Source organism: Oncorhynchus masou, chromosome 3 (assembly GCF_036934945.1).
Source record: "Oncorhynchus masou masou isolate Uvic2021 chromosome 3, UVic_Omas_1.1, whole genome shotgun sequence".
Lineage (NCBI taxonomy): Eukaryota > Metazoa > Chordata > Actinopteri > Salmoniformes > Salmonidae > Oncorhynchus > Oncorhynchus masou.
Window position 1 is genome coordinate 48,301,330 of NC_088214.1, and position 19,840 is coordinate 48,321,169.

A 19,840-nucleotide genomic window follows, 5' to 3' on the forward strand; every position below is an offset into this window, starting at 1 on the left:
CTTTTTTCACATCTTGTTATGTTACAGCCTTATTATGATAACTATTTAACTGTCTGATGGCCTGGAGATAAAAGCTGTCTTTCAACCTCTCGATCCCAGTTTTGATGCACCTGTACTGTCTCCTCCTTCTAGATGGTATCAGGGTCAGACTGCTGCTCCACTTGGGAGCCCCCAGTAGGTGTGTCCAAACTTTTGACTGGTACTGTATATGTATATATCATCATTTACATTACTGTAAGTGTTTATATAGTAAAACAACATTTAATGCATCTTCAAAGCTACAAATGATCATAGCCGCGTCCTCAGAACAATCTGTCGTCCCCACTTGCTTCATTATGTCCACCATTGTTCCTGTACCCGAGAAAGCAAAGGTAACTAAACTAAAGGACTATCGCCATGTAGCACTCACTTCTATCGCATGAAGTGCTTTGAGAGGCTAGTTAAGGATCATATCACCTCCAACTTACCCAACGCCGAAGACCCACTACAATTTGCATACCGCTTCAGCAGATCCATGGATGGCACAATCACCATCGCATTGCACCCCATCTGGACAAGAGGAATACATATGTAAGAATGCTGTATATTGACTATGGCTCAGCCTTCAGCACCATAGAGCCCTCCAAGCTCATCACTAAGGTCAGAGCCCTGGGTCTGAACCCCACCCTGTGTAACTGGGTCCTGAAGTTCCTGACGGGTCAACCCCAGGTAGGGGATGAAGGTAGTCAACAACACCTTCGCTAAGTTGATCCTCAAGACGGGAGCTCCACAAAGGTACGTGCTCAGATCCCTCCTGTACTCCCTGTTCACCCATGACTGCGTGGCCATGCACGTCTCCAACTCAAACATTGAGTTTGCAGACGACACAACAGTGGTAGGCCTGATTACCAACAATGACTATACAGCTTAGAGGGAGGAGATGAGGGCCTTGGCGGAGTGGTGCCAGGAAAATGAACCTCTCCCTCAATGTCAACAAAGAGAAGGAGCTGATCGTGGACTTCAGGAGACAGCGGAGTGAGCAAGCCCCCATCCATATCGACCAGAGAGGGTGAAAAGCTTCAAGTTCCTCGGCGTGCACATCACTGACAACCTGAAATGGTCCACCCACACAGACAGTGTGGTGAAGAAGGTGCAACAGCGCCTCTTCAACCTCAAGAGGCTGAAAAAATTTGGCTTGACCCCTAAGACCCTCACAAATTTCTACAGCTGCACCATTGAGAGCATCCTGTCCAGATGTATTACCGTTTGGTACAGTACGGCAACTGCACCGTCCACAACCACAGGGCTCTCCAGAGGGTGGTGCTGTCATCCAAACACATCACTGGGGACACACTGCCTGCCATCCAGGACATCTGCAGCACCCTGTGTCACAGGAAGGCCAAAAAGGTCATCAAGGACCTCAGCCACCCAATCAACGGCATGTTCACCCCACTGCCATCTAGAAGGCGGAGACAGTACATGTGCATCATACTGAAAAATTGCTTTTCTCTCCAGGCCATCAGACTGTTAAATCGTCACTACTAGCTGGCTTCCACCCAGTATCCTGGCTTGAATTTTTGTCACTGCTACTAGCCAGCTGCCAACCAGTACTCAACCCCGCACCTTAAAGAACACTGCCCTATGTGCAGTTGAACACTGGTCACTTTAATAATGTTTCCATACTGTTTTACCCACTTCATATGTATATACTGTATTCTAGTCAAGGATCATCCTATATAACTACTGCTGTACACACATGTTCTATTCATATACTGTTCATAATGTCTATACACACCATCACATATATATATTTATATTCAGGACTCTGACATTGCTTGTTCTAATATTTCTATATTCCTTTCCTTTTATTTTTGGGATTTGCGTGTATTGTTTTGTTAGGTATTACTGCACTGTTGGACATATGTATTTCCCTACACCTGCGATAACATCTGCCAAATATGTGTACGCGACCAATAAAATGTGATTTGATTTGATGCTCTATCTAGTCAATAGCAGCCCTCTATTGATTTGATGCTCTATCTAGTCAATAGCAGCCCTCTATTGATTTGATGCTCTATCTAGTCAATAGCAGCCCTCTATTGATTTGATGCTCTATCTAGTCAATAGCAGCCCTCTATTGATTTGATGCTCTATCTAGTCAATAGCAGCCCTCTATTGATTTGATGCTCTATCTAGTCAATAGCAGCCCTCTATTGATTTGATGCTCTATCTAGTCAATAGCAGCCCTCTATTGATTTGATGCTCTATCTAGTCAATAGCAGCCCTCTATTGATTTGATGCTTTATCTAGTCAATAGCAGCCCTCTATTGATTTGATGCTTTATCTAGTCAATAGCAGCCCTCTATTGATTTGATGCTCTATCTAGTCAATAGCAGCCCTCTATTGATTTGATGCTCTATCTAGTCAATAGCAGCCCTCTATTGATTTGATGCTCTATCTAGTCAATAGCAGCCCTCTATTGATTTGATGCTTTATCTAGTCAATAGCAGCCCTCTATTGATTTGATGCTCTATCTAGTCAATAGCAGCCCTCTATTGATTTGATGCTTTATCTAGTCAATAGCAGCCCTCTATTGATTTGATGCTCTATCTAGTCAATAGCAGCCCTCTATTGATTTGATGCTTTATCTAGTCAATAGCAGCCCTCTATTGATTTGATGCTCTATCTAGTCAATAGCAGCCCTCTATTGATTTGATGCTTTATCTAGTCAATAGCAGCCCTCTATTGATTTGATGCTCTATCTAGTCAATAGCAGCCCTCTATTGATTTGATGCTCTATCTAGTCAATAGCAGCCCTCTATTGATTTGATGCTCTATCTAGTCAATAGCAGCCCTCTATTGATTTGATGCTCTATCTAGTCAATAGCAGCCCTCTATTGATTTGATGCTCTATCTAGTCAATAGCAGCCCTCTATTGATTTGATGCTCTATCTAGTCAATAGCAGCCCTCTATTGATTTGATGCTCTATCTAGTCAATAGCAGCCCTCTATTGTAACGTGTTGTATTCCCTGAACACAGGTCATTGCACCTGCTCTACATTAGCTGCTATAACGAACGTTTAATGGCTGAGACTCGTTAAATCCCTGCAGAGTTAAGATTCAGTATTGCTCAGATAAATATTTAATGTGCAGAGGAGAGATTTCAACGCAAAACGTCTGTGGTCTCCCATCTGGTTTGTCATGTTTTTGACTCTATTCCATTGTAATACTTCCCTCTAGAGGTTAAAGGTGGCACTGCAACAGCCTCTTCAGTGTTTGTACAAGGGTACATAAGTGCTGTCAATGACTATAGAGCCAGAGTAACACTCTCTATGCAACCCCATGGAAATATACATTATTGTGACATATAATTTAAGAGATTGGGTTGATTTATGAACCAACTGTACATAATGCATTATGATGGCACTTACATTGTCTATTATCACCCACTTGTGCATTATAATACCTTTTTTCCATTATATGACTTGCTATAAGCATTCATAGCAGTGCATTGCTCCTTTCAGCTTTTTAAATGCCTAAAGGCTACACATATATTAATAATACATAGACATAGACATATTTTTGATAAAAGGACTCCATATGGCTTCTTATAAGAAGTTATATAAATTCATACTTGTAATGTATCTAGAATGCATTACAAAGCATGTGGCTTTGTAATGCATTGGCTTTGTAATGAACAAATGGAGCGTCATTTTGAGGGTAAAAAGTAACACTTCTCTTTGTTTCTCTAAGGGGTAGAGGGGGCCAGGGTCCCACAGGGTGGAGCTCGATGTAGAAGTAGCCCCTAGCCTACCACAGATCTAGGATCAGATTACCCAACCCAAAATCATAACCTTAACCATTAGGAGGATGGAAAATATCGGACCCTGGCCCAGCGATTATAGGGGCAACTGCTACCAACTCCAGAGGTGGGGGCTCCTCTAGACCGGAGGCTGGTCCACCTCTTTAGATACAATGCTAGTTTCCCAGACACAGATGTCCTTTAGAAATGCTCGGTAAAACTCATGTATCATTAAACCTAGACCTGAATTTAAAATGGAGATGTTCCATTGACCATGGTTTGTAATCTAGGATTAGGCTTAATCTGTGTCCGGGAAACTGGCCCAAAGAGTTTCAGGATGGTCGGTTTACGGTGGAGAGCTGCAGGGTCCTAGAGGGCGAGGAATTTGGCACCACATTAGGTTGGGGCGTTGTCCACCTCCCCCCGCCTCTTTCTCAGCTCTTGCTCATATCTTTCCAGCTGGGCCCAGAATCCCGAGTTGGGGTCCACCACTGAGCGTGAAGTCCTCACTTTCTGGAGAAGAAGGTGAAGAAAAGGAGTGTATAACGGTAATCAGTTACCTGATCAGCCCTGGTACACACACACTGTACCCGAATCACGCAACACATTGGGTGCATCTCAATACTCTAATATGACTTCCTCTCCTCCTGATGCAATGACATTAAAGGACTGGGCAGGTATTTCAAGCAAGCAAAGTCTTGGTAGGCATCCCTGATATAGCTTTTACTCGGCTGTGGTTCATTAAGAGATCATTGAAGATGAAAGACAGGAGATGAGGACAGGAAACTAGAGGCTTCTGCATGCTTCCCAGCTGAAACAGTTCGGAAGAGTTTGTGCATACAGTATCAGTCAAAAGTTTGGACACACCTACTCATTCAAGGATTTTTCTTTATCTTTACTATTTTCTGCAATGTGAAATAATAGTGAAGACATCAATGAAAAATAGCAAAGACATGAAAAAAGACTAGCCAGCTCTGCTAGATGAGGAGAACGGAGAGTGAACACGCATTCTCTTGTTTGTGTCTGGAAGTAGCGTTAGCTAGCAAGATAGCCAACCTTTGCCAGTTAGCTTTGGTGTGAGGCAAGAAAAGTATTATATTAAATATATATATATTATATTATATAAAAGTATTATGAGAGTTGGATCAAGATCATCTTTGCTCCTTAGCAGATTTTGGGGTTGAATAATCCTCGTGAGAATCAAGGACAGTGGATAAGAGATAACATATTAAAGTGGCCTCCCTGTGAACAGACGTTATGTTTGTTTTGACGATAATTGAAAGGCTAATTTAATAGCGAGGTGATTTCAATGTAATACGTTGTGTGGCCTAAATGGTCTGCGGGAATAACCTTGTGAGAATGGAGTCGTATTTGAATCACTGAATCATGCTTGTAAACAATTGCAAGTGTTTGTTTTCTTACTTGTAGCCTACTCGGGAGAGACAGTTGCCTAAATCTAATGAATGCTGATAATAGCGGGTATGCAATTGCAATAGAGCTGTGACCATGATCATGATAAAACAAGGCTTCAACAGCAATGGATCGAAGTTTTGGGTGGTAAGAGGCTGTGCCCACCGAAATGTGTTTTTGCCTTATACATTTGGTGCATTGTCTTCTAGTAAGGAGAGAATAATCATGGTTTGGTTTCTTTTATCTTCTAAACCGATGTATGACAGTGAACAAAAACATTAAAGAGTGTTGATGTACACTTAATGACCGTTGACAATATGTGAATGGTAATATGTTATTTGTGAGTTTTTTGATAGCACTCTAATGATGCGATATTTTAGTAAAACAAGGTACAGGGTTAAATAATGAGTAGAGTGGTAATGGAGACTACTGCGCCTGCTGCATTTGGGGGGGATGCTGCGATACAAGCCGTAGCATCTTTTCAAAAGAGCAGCAACAAATCCTCTTGAAAGCAGCAGGACAGAGAAATGGTACATAGCGGTGTATGGCCTCAGTTAGATCAATAATGGTTCATAGAGATTACAGTCTTTATGTTAAGGGAGACGTAGGTGTCATGTTCTGACCTTAGTTCCTTTGTTTTGTCTTTGTTTTAGTATGGTCAGGGCGTGAGTTGGGGTGGGCAGTCTATGTTTGTTTTTCTACGTTGGTTTTTGTGTTCGGCCTAGTATGGTTCTCAATCAGAGGCAGGTGTCGTTAGTTGTCTCTGATTGAGAATCATTCTTGGATAGCCTTTTCCCACCTGGGTTTGGTGGGTGTTTATTTCCTGTTTAGTGTTTGTCATTCACCTTATGGGACTGTTTGTTTGTTTGTTGTTTATTGGTTTTGTTCAGTGTTCATTTTGCTTCATTAAATTATGGACACTTACCACGCTGCGTTTTGGTTCTCCGATCCTTCTCGCTACTCCTCCTCAGAAGAGGATGACGAGATCCCTGACAGTATGAGACCAACGTCTCAAACAACTTTTTAATAGATACCTGGGATCAAATATCCCTGATTCCTTATGCTAAATAAATTGACACTTTTTTCCAGGAAAATGGGGGCAGTCACTATCTTTTTGAAACTTTTCCCAAGGCTATGGTTTTTGGGAGAGAGCAGTGAGTTAAATTCTGCAGTGTCGTTAGTATAAGGGTATCTGGATTAGGCTGTAAATTACCAAATTAAATAAGGCCTGGCCATTTTTTTGCCATATGTTTTACCACACACACACCAGCAGGCACACAACTTACTAGTTATAAATATGGGATAGTGCCAAGGTATCTTAAAAGGGCAGACAAATGGAATTTCCTGAAGTTTTTTTTAGAGTTTTAATTGACCGCATGTGAATTCTTTTGATAAGAAATGTACTGTAAACTTATTGTAAACCTGGGATACAAAATGTATGAAATGTTTTATTGTTTTTCATGAATTAGTCTAATGTAGTAAGAAACACTTATTTAAAGGGTTTGAATGACCTCTGTCCTGACTTTCTCGTGTGGTTTGATCATCCTCACTGGAAAGCCAAAAGATGTTGGATGATGAATTTAAGGTCATTTGTACTGATGATAATTACGAAGGAGTTTATAATTAATTGTTCTATATGTCATTCGGACCATGTCTCTAGTTTATTTTTCTATTCCTTGAATCAAATTATGGGTCCAAGTTTTTCTTTATGTATCACGTCTGCTCCTGCTCCTCCCCTCCGGCCTACGACATTGCCACCGGTCCTGGGATTCATCATTACGCACACCCGGGACTCATCATTACGCATACTTGTTAATCATTATGATTCACACCTGAACTCCATTACCTTCATCATCTCCTCCTCTTTATATGTCACTCTACCATGTTCACTCACCAGTTGGTGCTGTTCTTGTGTATCAGCGTTCTGCCTTATGTTAGTGTCGTGTTTGTGATTTTGTTGTTTTAGTAAAACATTTAATCTGCAACATGCTTCCGACTCACCGCCCCATCATTACAGAATACCAACTCAAAATATGGAAGCAGCAGGACAGACGATTGATGAACTAGGTTACCTTCTTCGTCAACACCATGATCAGCTGGCTCAACTGGGGATGGCCATGGAAGATGTTCCCCGTAGTCTACAACGTCTCAACAGCAAAGAATATTCTAGAGACAGTCTACCCAATGAGTCAGCACACCAGCCCATCCAGCAACCCGCTCAGGTCAGCAATGCCCGTCTATCCCTCCCGGAGAAATCTGACAGGACATCATCCAAATGCCCTGGCTTCCTCCTCCAGTGCTCCCTCTATTTTGCACATCAGATGGGAGTCCCCAACACCGAAAGGTCTAAGGTTGCCACGGCTATTTCTCTGCTGACTGGGCGGGCATTGGAATTGTCTATGGCCGTCTGGGGGAGAGCCTGAGTCTTGTGAGGGGTTCATGGCTCTGTTTAAATGTATTTTTGATCACCCGCGGGATGTGAGCGTCTGCTTCAGCTCCAGCAGGGGAATCAGACAGCTACTGAGTATGCGCTTACCTTCTGGATGGTAGCAGCTTCCAGTGGCTGGAATGAGCTGGTGCTCAGCATGTTATTTAGAAGAGGTCTGCGCGAGGACGTCCAGACGGAACTGGCCTGCCGAGATGACAACCTCACCCTGGACGCACTCATTGCGATGACCATCCGTCTGGATAACCTCCTCCGGGAGCGTCGACATCTTCATCGCTTCTCTCCCTCTTTCGGAAAGTGTTCGGGATCAGAGCCTGAACCCATGGAGGTAGGGGTCACACGTCTTCCTGCAGTGGAACAACGCAGATGGATACAGCTGGGGCTCTGTCTGTACTGTGGCCAGGGAGGGCACAAGCGCCAGCAGTATCCGTTACTTCAGAATCCGGGACCCACTAGGGCAGGGGGAGGGTCACGTGATGTTACATCACCTGGATCAGGAGTAAGTATTCCATCTACTGCTCTTCCTGTTAGACTCTTTTTAGTACCCATCACTCTGGCTGACTGTGTCTACAGCTTTAGTGGATTTTGGCGCTGCGGGGAACTTTATGGATCAGACCCTTGCCTCCTCTCTCAATATAACTACCTACCCGCTCTCCTCTCCTTTTCCGGTTCAAGGTCTCGACTGTCGGCCTCCAGGATCCGGAACCATCACACACATCACCTAACCATTCACCCTCACCATGGAGCCCAATCACCAGGAAAACATCCCCTTCATCACCAGTGCACCAGTTCACAATCCTACTTTGGCTTCAGCGCCATAACCCTACCATCTCATGGTTGAGGATGAGAATTATAGACCTGAATGCCGGAGGACCTGCTTCCCTGTGGTTCCACGTTGGTTGAGAGTCCTGTGGTTGCCCTCCAGCCCAACATCCTGGAGGAATATCAGGATCTAAGGGAGGTATTCTCCAAGATCTGCGCTATCTGTCTCCCTCCTCATCGCCCCTGGGACTGTGCCATTGACCTGTTTTCCGGGGCTAGACCTTCACGCAGATGCATCTACCCTCTGTAGGTGGTTGAGACGCAGGCCATGGAGGACTACATTCAAGAGATCCTCAACAGGGTTTCATCCGCTGGTCCACGTCCCCTGCGTCGGCTAGATTCTTCTTCACGGCCAAGAAGGAGGGAGGATTACGCCCTTGTATCGATTACCATGGACTCAATGGCATCACCACAAAGTATTGGTACCCTCTCCCCCTGGTGCCATCCGCCATCGAGCAGCTCTGTGGGGTACGGTTCCTCACCAAACTGGACCTGCAGCTGTCATCGCTGGACATCAAGTATTTCTCACATCATTCATTCTCACTGAGAAATACTGGTGGCCCACCTTGGTGCAGGATGTTACACGGTATGTCAACTCCTGTTCCGTGTGTGATCAAACCAAGTCCCGCCCGGAATGCTCCAGCAGGGAACCTCCTGCTGCTTCCTGTGCTTCAGCGACCTTGGTCTCATCTATCCAATGACTTTGTTACTGATCTTCCCCCTTCTGATGGTTTCAACACCATTCTGGTGGTAGTGGATAGATTTTCAAAGTCATGTCTTTTCATCTCTCTTCATGGTCTTCCAACTGCTCTCCAGGCCGCTGAGGCACTCTTCCAGTAGGTATTCTGGCATTATGGCCTTCGGAGGACATCGTCTCGGACCATGGCCCCCAATCCACATCCCGAGTATGGAGGGCTTTCTTGGAGAAGCTCAGGGTCACAGTTAGCCTCACATCTGGGTATCAGCCTCAGTCTAACGGGCAGGTGGAGAGGATGAATCAGGAGCTAGAGAGGTTCCTGAGGAGTCACTGTCTGGACTGGCAGGGTGAGTGTGCACGTTTCCTTCCTTGGGCAGAGTACACCCAGAACTCTCTACATCACTCCACTGGGTTGACCCCCTTCCAGTGAGTTTTGGGTTTCCAGCCGGCCCTGGCCCCGTGGACCCCGGGCCAGACCACGGACCCTGCGGTAGATGAGACTCCAGCCAGAAGTCAGAAGGAACAGGCAGACCGTCACCACATTGAGGCCCCTGTGTTCCATCCTGGGGATCACGTCTGACTCTCTAACAGGAACCTCCCACTCCGCCTGCCCTGCAAGAAACTGAGCCCCCATGTTGTGGTTCCGTACAAGGGTCAATGAGGTGACATACAGGATAAAATTACCCAGTCACTGCTGTCTCTCACTCTCATTCTAATTATTCTAATTATATTTTGTTATTTTAAATTGTTTTGTTTTATTTCTTAACCAATAGTGTTGTTTTTACAGTCACTATGGTGAGTCATGTGTCAAAATGGGGAATTACCCATCTTGAGGTTTTTGGGATTGAAGTTTACATACCATGAGTGATTTGTATTGAGTGAAAAATGAAGGAGTGAATTGTCTCTCTTGTGATGTGTGTTTTGTCCTATATTGTTTTTATTTCTTTTTTAATCCCAAGATTGTTATATTTATTCACCAAATTGTTGTTTTATTTAATAGAGTAAGGTTCTTAGGACTCTCTCTGAGTTAACTGAGTTTTTAATGGAACTTGGGCTGTCAACTGATTCAGTGATGGCTTGGTGATAAAAAATCTACAGCTGGCATTCCATAGATCGGATGTGGTAGGTGTCATTGAGAGAGCCTGGAGTGCTACCTAATATAATGTTTACATACCCTACATTATTCATCTCATATGTATACGTATATACTGTACTCTATATCATCTACTGCATCTTTATGTAATACATGTATCACTAGCCACTTTAACTATGCCACTTTGTTTACATACTCATCTCATATGTATATACTGTACTCAATAGCATCTACTGTAGCTTGCCTATGCTGCTCTGTACCATCACTCATTCATATATCTTTATGTACATATTCTTTATCCCCTTACACTTGTGTATATGACAGTAGATGTGGAATTGTTAGATTACTTGTTGGTTATTACCGCATTGTCGGAACCAGAAGCACAAGCATTTCGCTACACTCGCATTAACATCTGCTAACCATGTGTATGTGACAAATACATTTGATTTGATTTGATTTTTGAACAGAACAAAGGCCTCAGTATTCCTGATTATCCTGGCATCTGGGAGACAACACCAGAGGCAGATGACCAGAGGATGAACCCAAAGTGGCTTATGGTGCCCCCAATCTATATGGGGGGGTTGAACCAGCTATGACTGAGCAATCTTGGTATCAGGTATTTAAGCAACAGCATGGTCTGTAAAGGGTAGGCTCTCGACCCAACAGTCAAGACTTGAGTCGGCGGTTTCATTATTACATCACCTCCAGGCTGTGTAAGGCCTATCTGATCAAGGAGGGGAGTGATGGAGTGCTGCATCAGATGACCTGGCCTCCACAATCACCCGACCTCAACCCAACTGAGATGGTTTGGGATGAGTTGAACTGCAGAGTGAAGGAAAAGCAGCCAACAAGTGCTCAGCATATGTGGGAACTCCTTCAAGACTGTTGGAAAAGCATTCCTCATGGAGCTGGTTGAGAGAATGCCAAGAGTGTGCAAAGTTGACATCAAGGATAAGGGTGGCTGCTTTGAAGAATCTCCAATATAAAATATATTTTGGTATGTGTAACACTTTTTTGGTTACTACATGATTCCATATGTGTTATTTCATAGTTTTGATGTCTTCACTATTATTATACAATGTAGAAAATAGTAAAAATAAAGAAAAACCCTTGAATGAGTATGAGATGGTTTGGAATGAGTTGAACTGCAGAGTGAAGGAAAAGCAGCCAACAAGTGCTCAGCATATGTGGGAACTCCTTCAAGACGGTTGGAAAAGCATTCCAGGTGAAGCTGGTTCAGAGAATGCTAAGAGTGTGCAAAGATGTCATCAAGGAAAAGGGTGTCTACTTTGAAGAATATAAAAATATATATATTTCGATTTGTTTAACACTTTGTTGGTTACTACATGATTCCATATGGATTATTTCAAAGTGTTGATGTCTTCACTATTATTCTACAATGTAGAAAATAGTAAAAATAAAGAAAAACCTTTGAATGAGTAGGTGTGTCCAAACCTTTTGACCGGTACTGTAAATATATATATTTTTCTCTATATATTTTCACTATTTTCTACATAAATCCAAAAATGGATGTAGCAACTACAGATTGCCCCTTTAAGTCTATCAAAAGTGTGTGAGTTTGAGCATGTGTCCATGAGGCCTATGGATTGTTTTTATCAGCAGGAATTAGAGTGAGCAATAAAAGCCCCACTTTTATTCCATTGACTGGGATCCGTTGCAAGAGCGCATTTTTCACCGGCTGTCCACTGATTTTAAAAAGCAATGATTGATAGGCAGTTAACACTTCTTGAATTCAACCATTATTGGGTTCAAATACACATTTAGATTTATGAACAGCTATCCACAACAACCACAATCCATAATGCGCAAATAGCTAAATGAGAAGGCAGCAGTGTGATTCACATCAATGCGCTATGTAGATTTGAATAATTTGTGATATCCGTATTGCCGTAGACCTCACTTGACAAGACATAGCTTGGACTGTAGCCTACAAAAACCTATTCCTGCTCTTTTTCCACAATCCATAAAACCCATTTGGTGTGTCATCATAGTGGTGTCTGACTTGTGGTCAGACTCGCTCAAGTGGAACAAACTTAAACTTGGGCCTTTTTTTAAATGCTGATTTGAATGTCATTGAGAAAACAGAGATCTGTCAAAGATTTTTTTTTTGCAAACATCCTTTCTGAATTGAAAAGTAATACTTGAAGTAATCATCTAGTTTTTCAAAAGTATCTGTAATCTGATTACAATATTTTAGATGTAATCTGTTACTCCCCAACCCTGTCTGTAATCAAGTCAAATCAAATTTTATTGGTCACATACACGTGTTTAGCAGATGTTATTGCCAGTGTAGCGAAATGCTTGTGCTTCTAGCTTCGACAGTGCAGTAATGTCTGACAAGTAATATCTAATAATTACACAACATATACCCAATACACACAAATCTAGTAAAGGAATGGAATTAAGAATATACAAATATATGGACGAGCAATGTCGTAGAATAATATACCTACTGTATAGGATACAGTATATACATATGAGATGGGTAATGCAAGACGTGTAGACATTATTAAAGTGTTCTGCATACCATCCCTACCTTGTCATAACACAACTGATGTGCTCAAATGCATTAAGGAAAGAAATTCCACAAATTAACTTGTATTAACAAGGCACACCTGTTAATTGAAATGCATTCCAGGTGACTACCTCATGAAGCTGGTTGAGAGAATGCCAAGAGTGTGCAAAGCTGTCATCAACTACTACATGATTCCATATGTGTTATTTTATAGATTTGATGTCTTTACTATTATTTTACAATTTAGGAAATTGTAAAAATAAAGAAAATACCTTGGAATGAGTAGGTATGTCCAAACTTTTGACCGGTAGTGTATATTGTTCGTTTTGGACTTAGGTCAAGGGTTTTTTCAGCTGTTTGGGCACACATTTTTTTCTCTGGACAAGCCAAAGTCTGTAGCCGAAGTCTATGCCCCTTCATCTGTGATTGGTCAACAGTAGGGATTCTTCAATAAATTATTTGTTGTCATTCAATGAGAGACGACTTATTTTCATGCACATTTTTCATTGACAAATATTGCACCAAACATTTAAAATTGCGCAACTAAGATCTCCTCAGCAAAAACTTAAAAAATGTATGTCACTTTTCTTGAGTTATCTTATAAATGAATTCTGACTATATTGAGGAAGCGTATACTGGCTACGGCATCTCAAAAAGGACAAACAGTACCATTGACCCTTTTTTTCTCGTTGTTCATGTGAAAGTCTTTTAGAGGAACATGCCAGCACACTTCGGTTCGGTTCACCTAGCAGAGTTCAGCTAGGTGCCAGGTGAACTGAAGAATGCTGAGGCCTTTGAGTGTGAGATGCACTCATACTTTTACAACCAGAAAAACAAAGATAGACAGATAATCAGTTGATTATTCTACTTTGCATTAGAGGCTGAGTTTGGGTGAATTCAATTTAAATTCAGTCTATTCAGGAGGTCAATGGAAAAGTCCCAGTTATTGTCAATGAGGATTTTGAGGATTCACTTTGTGAATTGACAGAGCTAGTAACCATCTAGCCCTGGAAAGAAGCACAATTACATTCAAATGACAATTAGACCAAAATCCATCTTTAACCCATCACTCTCATCCACTCCTCCCTCCCTTTTTTTGTCACCTACCGTAAACGCCTCAGCCAATGAGAGCTTGCGGTACTTCATGAGGTACGCCACGCAGATGGTGGCCGAGCGGCTGCGGCCGTTCTTGCAATAGACGACGGTGTGGCCTCCCTTGGATGCCTCGTCCCGGATAGCGTCTGCACAGCTATCGAAGTAGCGGTACAGGTCCTCAGTGGGGTCGTCGTAGACAGGCACACGCAGCACAGCGATGCGTGACGACTCGGGGAAGGGCTGCTGCTTGGACACGTTGATGCACAGCGTCACTGCCTCCTGCTGGATGAGGTCGTCAGTGCAGGCCGAGCGTGCGTTGCTGATGAAAAGCGCGTTGGTGACCTTGCACAGCTGGAGCTGCGGCTGGAGCATCTTCGACGGATGACCTTTGACCCTGGTGACACGTCGACCTTTGCTAACTAAGCCTGCGCTGCACTCACACACTCACTCGCACCAATGTCAACTTTCCTTTCTCCTATTTCACGTACATACATGCACTTGTGTACAACACTTTTGACTTGTATCTTTCTCACAAACACTTTACAGTGACATTCTCACACTACACACACAAATAAATAACAGTAGCCTACACACTGCACACAAGTAGATTTACACTTTTCTCGTGCACCCCCCAATGACAATATAAACACATCCAATCACACTTCCAGTGACATTCATCAATTCCACAAACATACATACACTCACTAAAACCGTCTACGCACTTGCTCTCTCACTGCAACACACACTCTTCATAGGGAAACTGTCTCTCCTTCAGGCTATGGCATGTGGGGGTTGTCATGTCGGTCAGCTCTGGCCATCTGACTCTGTCCTAATAGCAAGCTATATTTATTGTAGGGGGTAGGCAGGTCCACGGTCAGGCACTCCCTGGGTCCTAACACCAGTTTAGTTCACGTTCAAAGGATCCACAGTGATTCATATTCTATGTGATGAGCTGGGGGTAGATTTAATAGAGTAGGTGATCACTTTTTTTAGTGTAGTGGTCATGCAGTGTGCACCCACACATATGCACAACACACTCACATCTGAAGAGTAGATCAGAGAGGAGATTGAATTATATATATTAAAAGAGTATAAATTCACAGTGGGGGATATGAACTATACAAAAAAGCACACATTTGAAGCTGGTTATGTGTGATGGAAAACACATGAGTAATGCAATTCATTATGACCATAAACACACCAGTATTCCACAATCATAAATTCACTGATATCCTATGAACTAATCAGAATCACATTGATTCAGAGACATGGACACACACAGACTTGGTGCCAGTCTGTGCAGCTGTCCTGTTTGCTGTGTCACCACCATCCTATCCTCCTGCTTCATCATCACTAGACTTTGGAGGTGAAACTCTGACTGACTCAGCAATTGCCTGATGCCTACTCCAGCCCATCCATAGCTTACAGTATTTATCTGTCTGTCTGTCTTTCTATGTCTGTCTGTCTGTCTGTCTGTCTGTCTGTCTGTCTGTCTGTCTGTCTGAAGTGAGAAGGAGGACTGTGTTGTATCCTCTGTCCTCTCTGAAGGGGTTAGTGTGTGAGGGCTCTAGCCTGCCCTCTGAGGAAGAACGTCCCGAAAAACATAACCTTCCTCTTCTTTCACTAGGACACGCACATCTCAACCTCTATATATCTGCATGTGCGTCAGTTGTTTTAGTCTGCCCTACACATAAAACTGTTTCCTGTGAGAGACAAGTGTTTTCACTGTTCTATGAAGTTAATGTGTGTTCTCAGTTGTGTTTGATTTAATTTAGTTCCCAGACACTTCCACCCAAATGCACGAAGAGTCTGATGGGCCAACACATGTGGCGAGAGAGAGAGGAAAAGAGAAGCACTGATCTCAGTTGTCTGTAGGTATATTTAGCTGAGAGCGAGGGAGCGAGAGAGAGAGAAAGAGATGAATGAAGAGGCTAGTAACCAAGCACTGTAAAATTCTATCTTCAAAGAGAGTGTGGTGACAGTGTGGTGAAGAAGGCGCAACAGCGCCTCTTCAACCTCCTGAGGCTGAAGAGATTTGGCTTGCCAACGCTTAATCGGGAACAAACTACCTGCCCTCCAGGACACCTACAGCACCCGATGTCACAGGAATGCCAAAAAGACCATCACGGACAACAACCACCTGAGCTAGTGCCTGTTCACCCCGCTACCATCCAGAAGGGGAGGTCAGTACAGGTGCATCAAAGCTGGGACCGAGAGACTGAAAAACAGCTTCTATCTCAAGGCCATCAGACTGATAAACAGCCATCACTAGCACAGAGAGGCTGCTGCCTACATACAGACTTGAAATCACTGGCCACTTTAATAAATGGAACACCAGTCACTTTAATAATGCAGACATAAAAAATAAATATCCCTTTTTCAGGACCCTGCCTTTCAAAGATAATTAGTAAAAATCCAAATAACTTCACAGATCTTCATTGTAAAGGGTTTAAACACTGATTCCCATGCTTGTTCATTGAATCATAAACAATTAATGAACATGCACCTGTGGAACGGTCGTTAAGACACAAACAGATTACAGACGGTAGGCAATTTTTAAAAATATTTGTATTTTATTTCACCTTTATTTAACCAGGTAGGCTAATTGAGAACAAGTTCTCATTTGCAACTGCGACCTGGCCAAGATAAAGCATAGCAGTGTGAACAGACAACACAGAGTTACACATGGAGTAAACAATTAACAAGTCAATAACACAGTAGAAAAAAAAGGGGAGTCTATATACATTGTATATACATTGTATACTTTTTTAACAAATCAAAAACTGAAAAATTGGGCGTGCAAAATTATTCAGCCCCCTTAAGTTAATACTTTGTAGCGCCACCTTTTGCTGTGATTACAGCTGTAAGTCGCTTGGGATATGTCTCTATCAGTTTTACACATCGAGAGACTGACATTTTTCCCATTCCTCCTTGCAAAACAGCTCGAGCTCAGTGAGGTTGGATGGAGAGCATTGTTGAACAGCAGTTTTCAGTTCTTTCCACAGATTCTCGATTGGATTCAGGTCTGGACTTTGACTTGGCCATTCTAACACCTGGATATGTTTATTTTTGAACCATTCCATTGTAGATTTTTCTTTATGTTTTGGATCAATGTCTTGTTGGAAGACAAATCTCCGTCCCAGTCTCAGGTCTTTTGCAGACTCCATCATGTTTTCTTCCAGAATGGTCCTGTATTTGGCTCCATCCATCTTCGCATCAATTTTAACCATCTTCCCTGTCCCCGCTGAAGAAAAGCAGGCCCAAACCATGATGCTGCCACCACCATGTTTGACAGTGGGGATGGTGTGTTCATTGTGATGAGCTGTGTTGCTTTTACGCCAAACATAACGTTTTGCATTGTTGCCAAAAAGTTCAATTTTGGTTTCATCTGACCAGAGCACCTTCTTCCACATGTTTGGTGTGTCTCCCAGGTGGCTTGTGGCAAACTTTAAACAACACTTTTTATGGATATCTTTAAGAAATGGCTTTCTTCTTGCCACTTCCATAGAGGCCAGATTTGTGCAATATACGACTGATTGTTGTCCTATGGACAGAGTCTCCCACCTCAGCTGTAGATCTCTGCAGTTCATCCAGAGTGATCATGGGCCTCTTGGCTGCATCTCTGATCAGTCTTCTCCTTGTATGAGCTGAAAGTTTAGAGGGACGGCCAGGTCTTGGTAGATTTGCAGTGGTCTGATACTCCTTCCATTTCAATATTATCGCTTGCACAGTGCTCCTTGGGATGTTTAAAGCTTGGGAAATCTTTTTGTATCCAAATCCGGCTTTAAACTTCTTCACAACAGTATCTCGGACCTGCCTGGTGTGTTCCTTGTTCTTCAAGATGCTCTCTGCACTTTTAACGGACCTCTGAGACTATCACAGGGCAGGTGCATTTATACGGAGAGTTGATTACACACAGGTGGATTGTATTTATCACCATTAGTCATTTAGGTCAACATTGGATCATTCAGAGATCCTCACTGAACTTCTGGAGAGAGTTTGCTTCACTGAAAGTAAAGGGGCTGAATATTTTTGCACGCCCAATGTTTCAGTTTTTGATTTGTTAAAAAAGTTTGAAATATCCAATAAATGTCGTTCCACTTCATGATTGTGTCCCACTTGTTGTTGATTCTTCACAAAAAAATACAGTTTTATATCTTTATGTTTGAAGCCTGAAATGTGGCAAAAGGTCACAAAGTTCAAGGGGGCCGAATACTTTCGCAAGGCACTGTATATACTGTATTCCATACTACCTATTGCATCTTAGCCTATGCCACTCTGTCATTGTTCATCCATATATTTATATATTCTTATTCCATTCCTTTACTTAGATTTGTGTGTATTACGTATTTGTTGTGGAATTGTTAGATATTACTTGTTAGATATTGCTGCACTGTCGGAACTAGAAGCACAAGCATTTTGCTACACTCGCAATAAAACCTGCTAACCTTGTGTATGTGACAAATAATATTTGATTCGACCGCAGTTTCAAAACGACAATATTTTTTTGTAAGGGCGCAGGTGCAACAGACGCCTACTTGGGCGCCCGGTCCAGATTAATTGAATTTACATTTACATTTAAGTCATTTGGCAGACGCTCTTATCCAGAGCGACTTACAAATTGCCCTTATTATTTTTAGTAGTTGTAACGCTCCGGGTGTCGTGGGTGTGGATTCAGACGCAGGAAACAGAGAGTTCACTACTGCGCTATTTAATGCACTCACGAAACACTAGGTGCTCAAAAACAAATGCCCCAAACAAGGGTTACGAGAACAGTACAGCAGAATACATGACCAGGAACAACACGTTCGTCTACTACATACACAAAGGTTACAATAAGTAATCCTGCACAAAGAAACAGGCGGGCCGGCTGTCTAATAAAGCCCAACTAATCATTAACTAACAGTTGCTAACAATAAACATAGAAGGAGGGGGAGGAAAGAAAATCAGTGGCAGCTAATAGGCCGGTGACGACGACCGCCGAGCGCCACCCGAACGGGAAGGGGAGCCACCCTCGGTCGGACTCGTGACAGTAATAGCTAGTAGTAATAACAGTACCCTAATTATGTGATGACATTAGGAATCTTTAACTGCAGGCTTAATGTAGTCAGTCATATTGGGAAAAAAAATGGAATCAACTTTCCACCATTGAGAAAAACGATTGCAATAAGAGTGCAGTTTAACTGCAGTTAGAGTGCATTATAACTGCAGTTAGAGTGCAGTTAGAGTGCATTATAACTGCAGTTAGTGTGCAGTATAACTGCAGTTAGAGTGCATTATAACTGCAGTTAGAGTGCATTATAACTGCAGTTAGAGTGCATTATAACTGCAGTTAGAGTGCATTATAACTGCAGTTAGAGTGCATTATAACTGCAGTTAAAGTGCAGTATAACTGCAGTTAGAGTGCAGTATAACTGCAGTTAGAGTGCATTATAACTGCAGTTAGAGTACATTATAACTGCAGTTATAGTGCAGTATAACTGCAGTTAGAGTGCAGTATAACTGCAGTTAGAGTGCATTATAACTGCAGTTAGAGTGCATTATAACTGCAGTTAGAGTGCAGTATAACTGCAGTTAGAGTGCAGTATAACTGCAGTTAGAGTGCATTATAACTGCAGTTAGAGTGCATTATAACTGCAGTATGCTGCGTCCAAAATAATATTTTCTTTACTTCAGTAATTTTGCAGTATAACTGCGGTTCAACTGCAGTTATTCTGCGATTAATGCGTCCAAAATATCACAGTTGACTGCAGTTACTGCAGATTTTAGAACTGCAATCTTTTTTGTAAGGGTGCAATAGACGCCTACCCGGGCGCCTGGTCCAGATGATCGAATCCTCTTGTTATTATTATTATTATTAGTTGTAGTGGTAGTAGTAGTCGTAGTACCAGTACTCTAATTACGTGATGACGTTTGAAACTCCCACCACAGACGTAATGTAGTCAGTAGTGTTGAAAAAA

At 42.5% G+C, this 19,840-nt stretch overlaps 1 protein-coding gene across 1 annotated transcript; it reads right to left on the reverse strand.

Moving 5' to 3' along the window:
- Positions 1-4,177: 4,177 nt before the first annotated feature.
- Positions 4,178-14,252, reverse strand: dusp28 (dual specificity phosphatase 28). Its single transcript, XM_064928561.1, has 2 exons — positions 13,893-14,252; positions 4,178-4,294 (listed from the first exon to the last, which is right to left on the reverse strand). The coding sequence occupies exons 1-2, from the start codon at positions 14,250-14,252 to the stop codon at positions 4,178-4,180; spliced, it is 477 nt and encodes a 158-aa protein (XP_064784633.1).
- Between the last annotated feature and the right edge of the window lie 5,588 nt (positions 14,253-19,840).

Coding starts and splice junctions, on each gene's coding strand:
- dusp28 (XM_064928561.1), bottom strand. CDS start 14,252: ATGCTCCAGCCGCAGCTCCAGCTGTGCAAGGTCACCAACGCGCTTTTC. Junction 4,295..13,892: donor CATTGGCTGAGGCGTTTACG/GTAGGTGACAAA, acceptor CTTCTTCTCCAG/AAAGTGAGGACTTCACGCTC.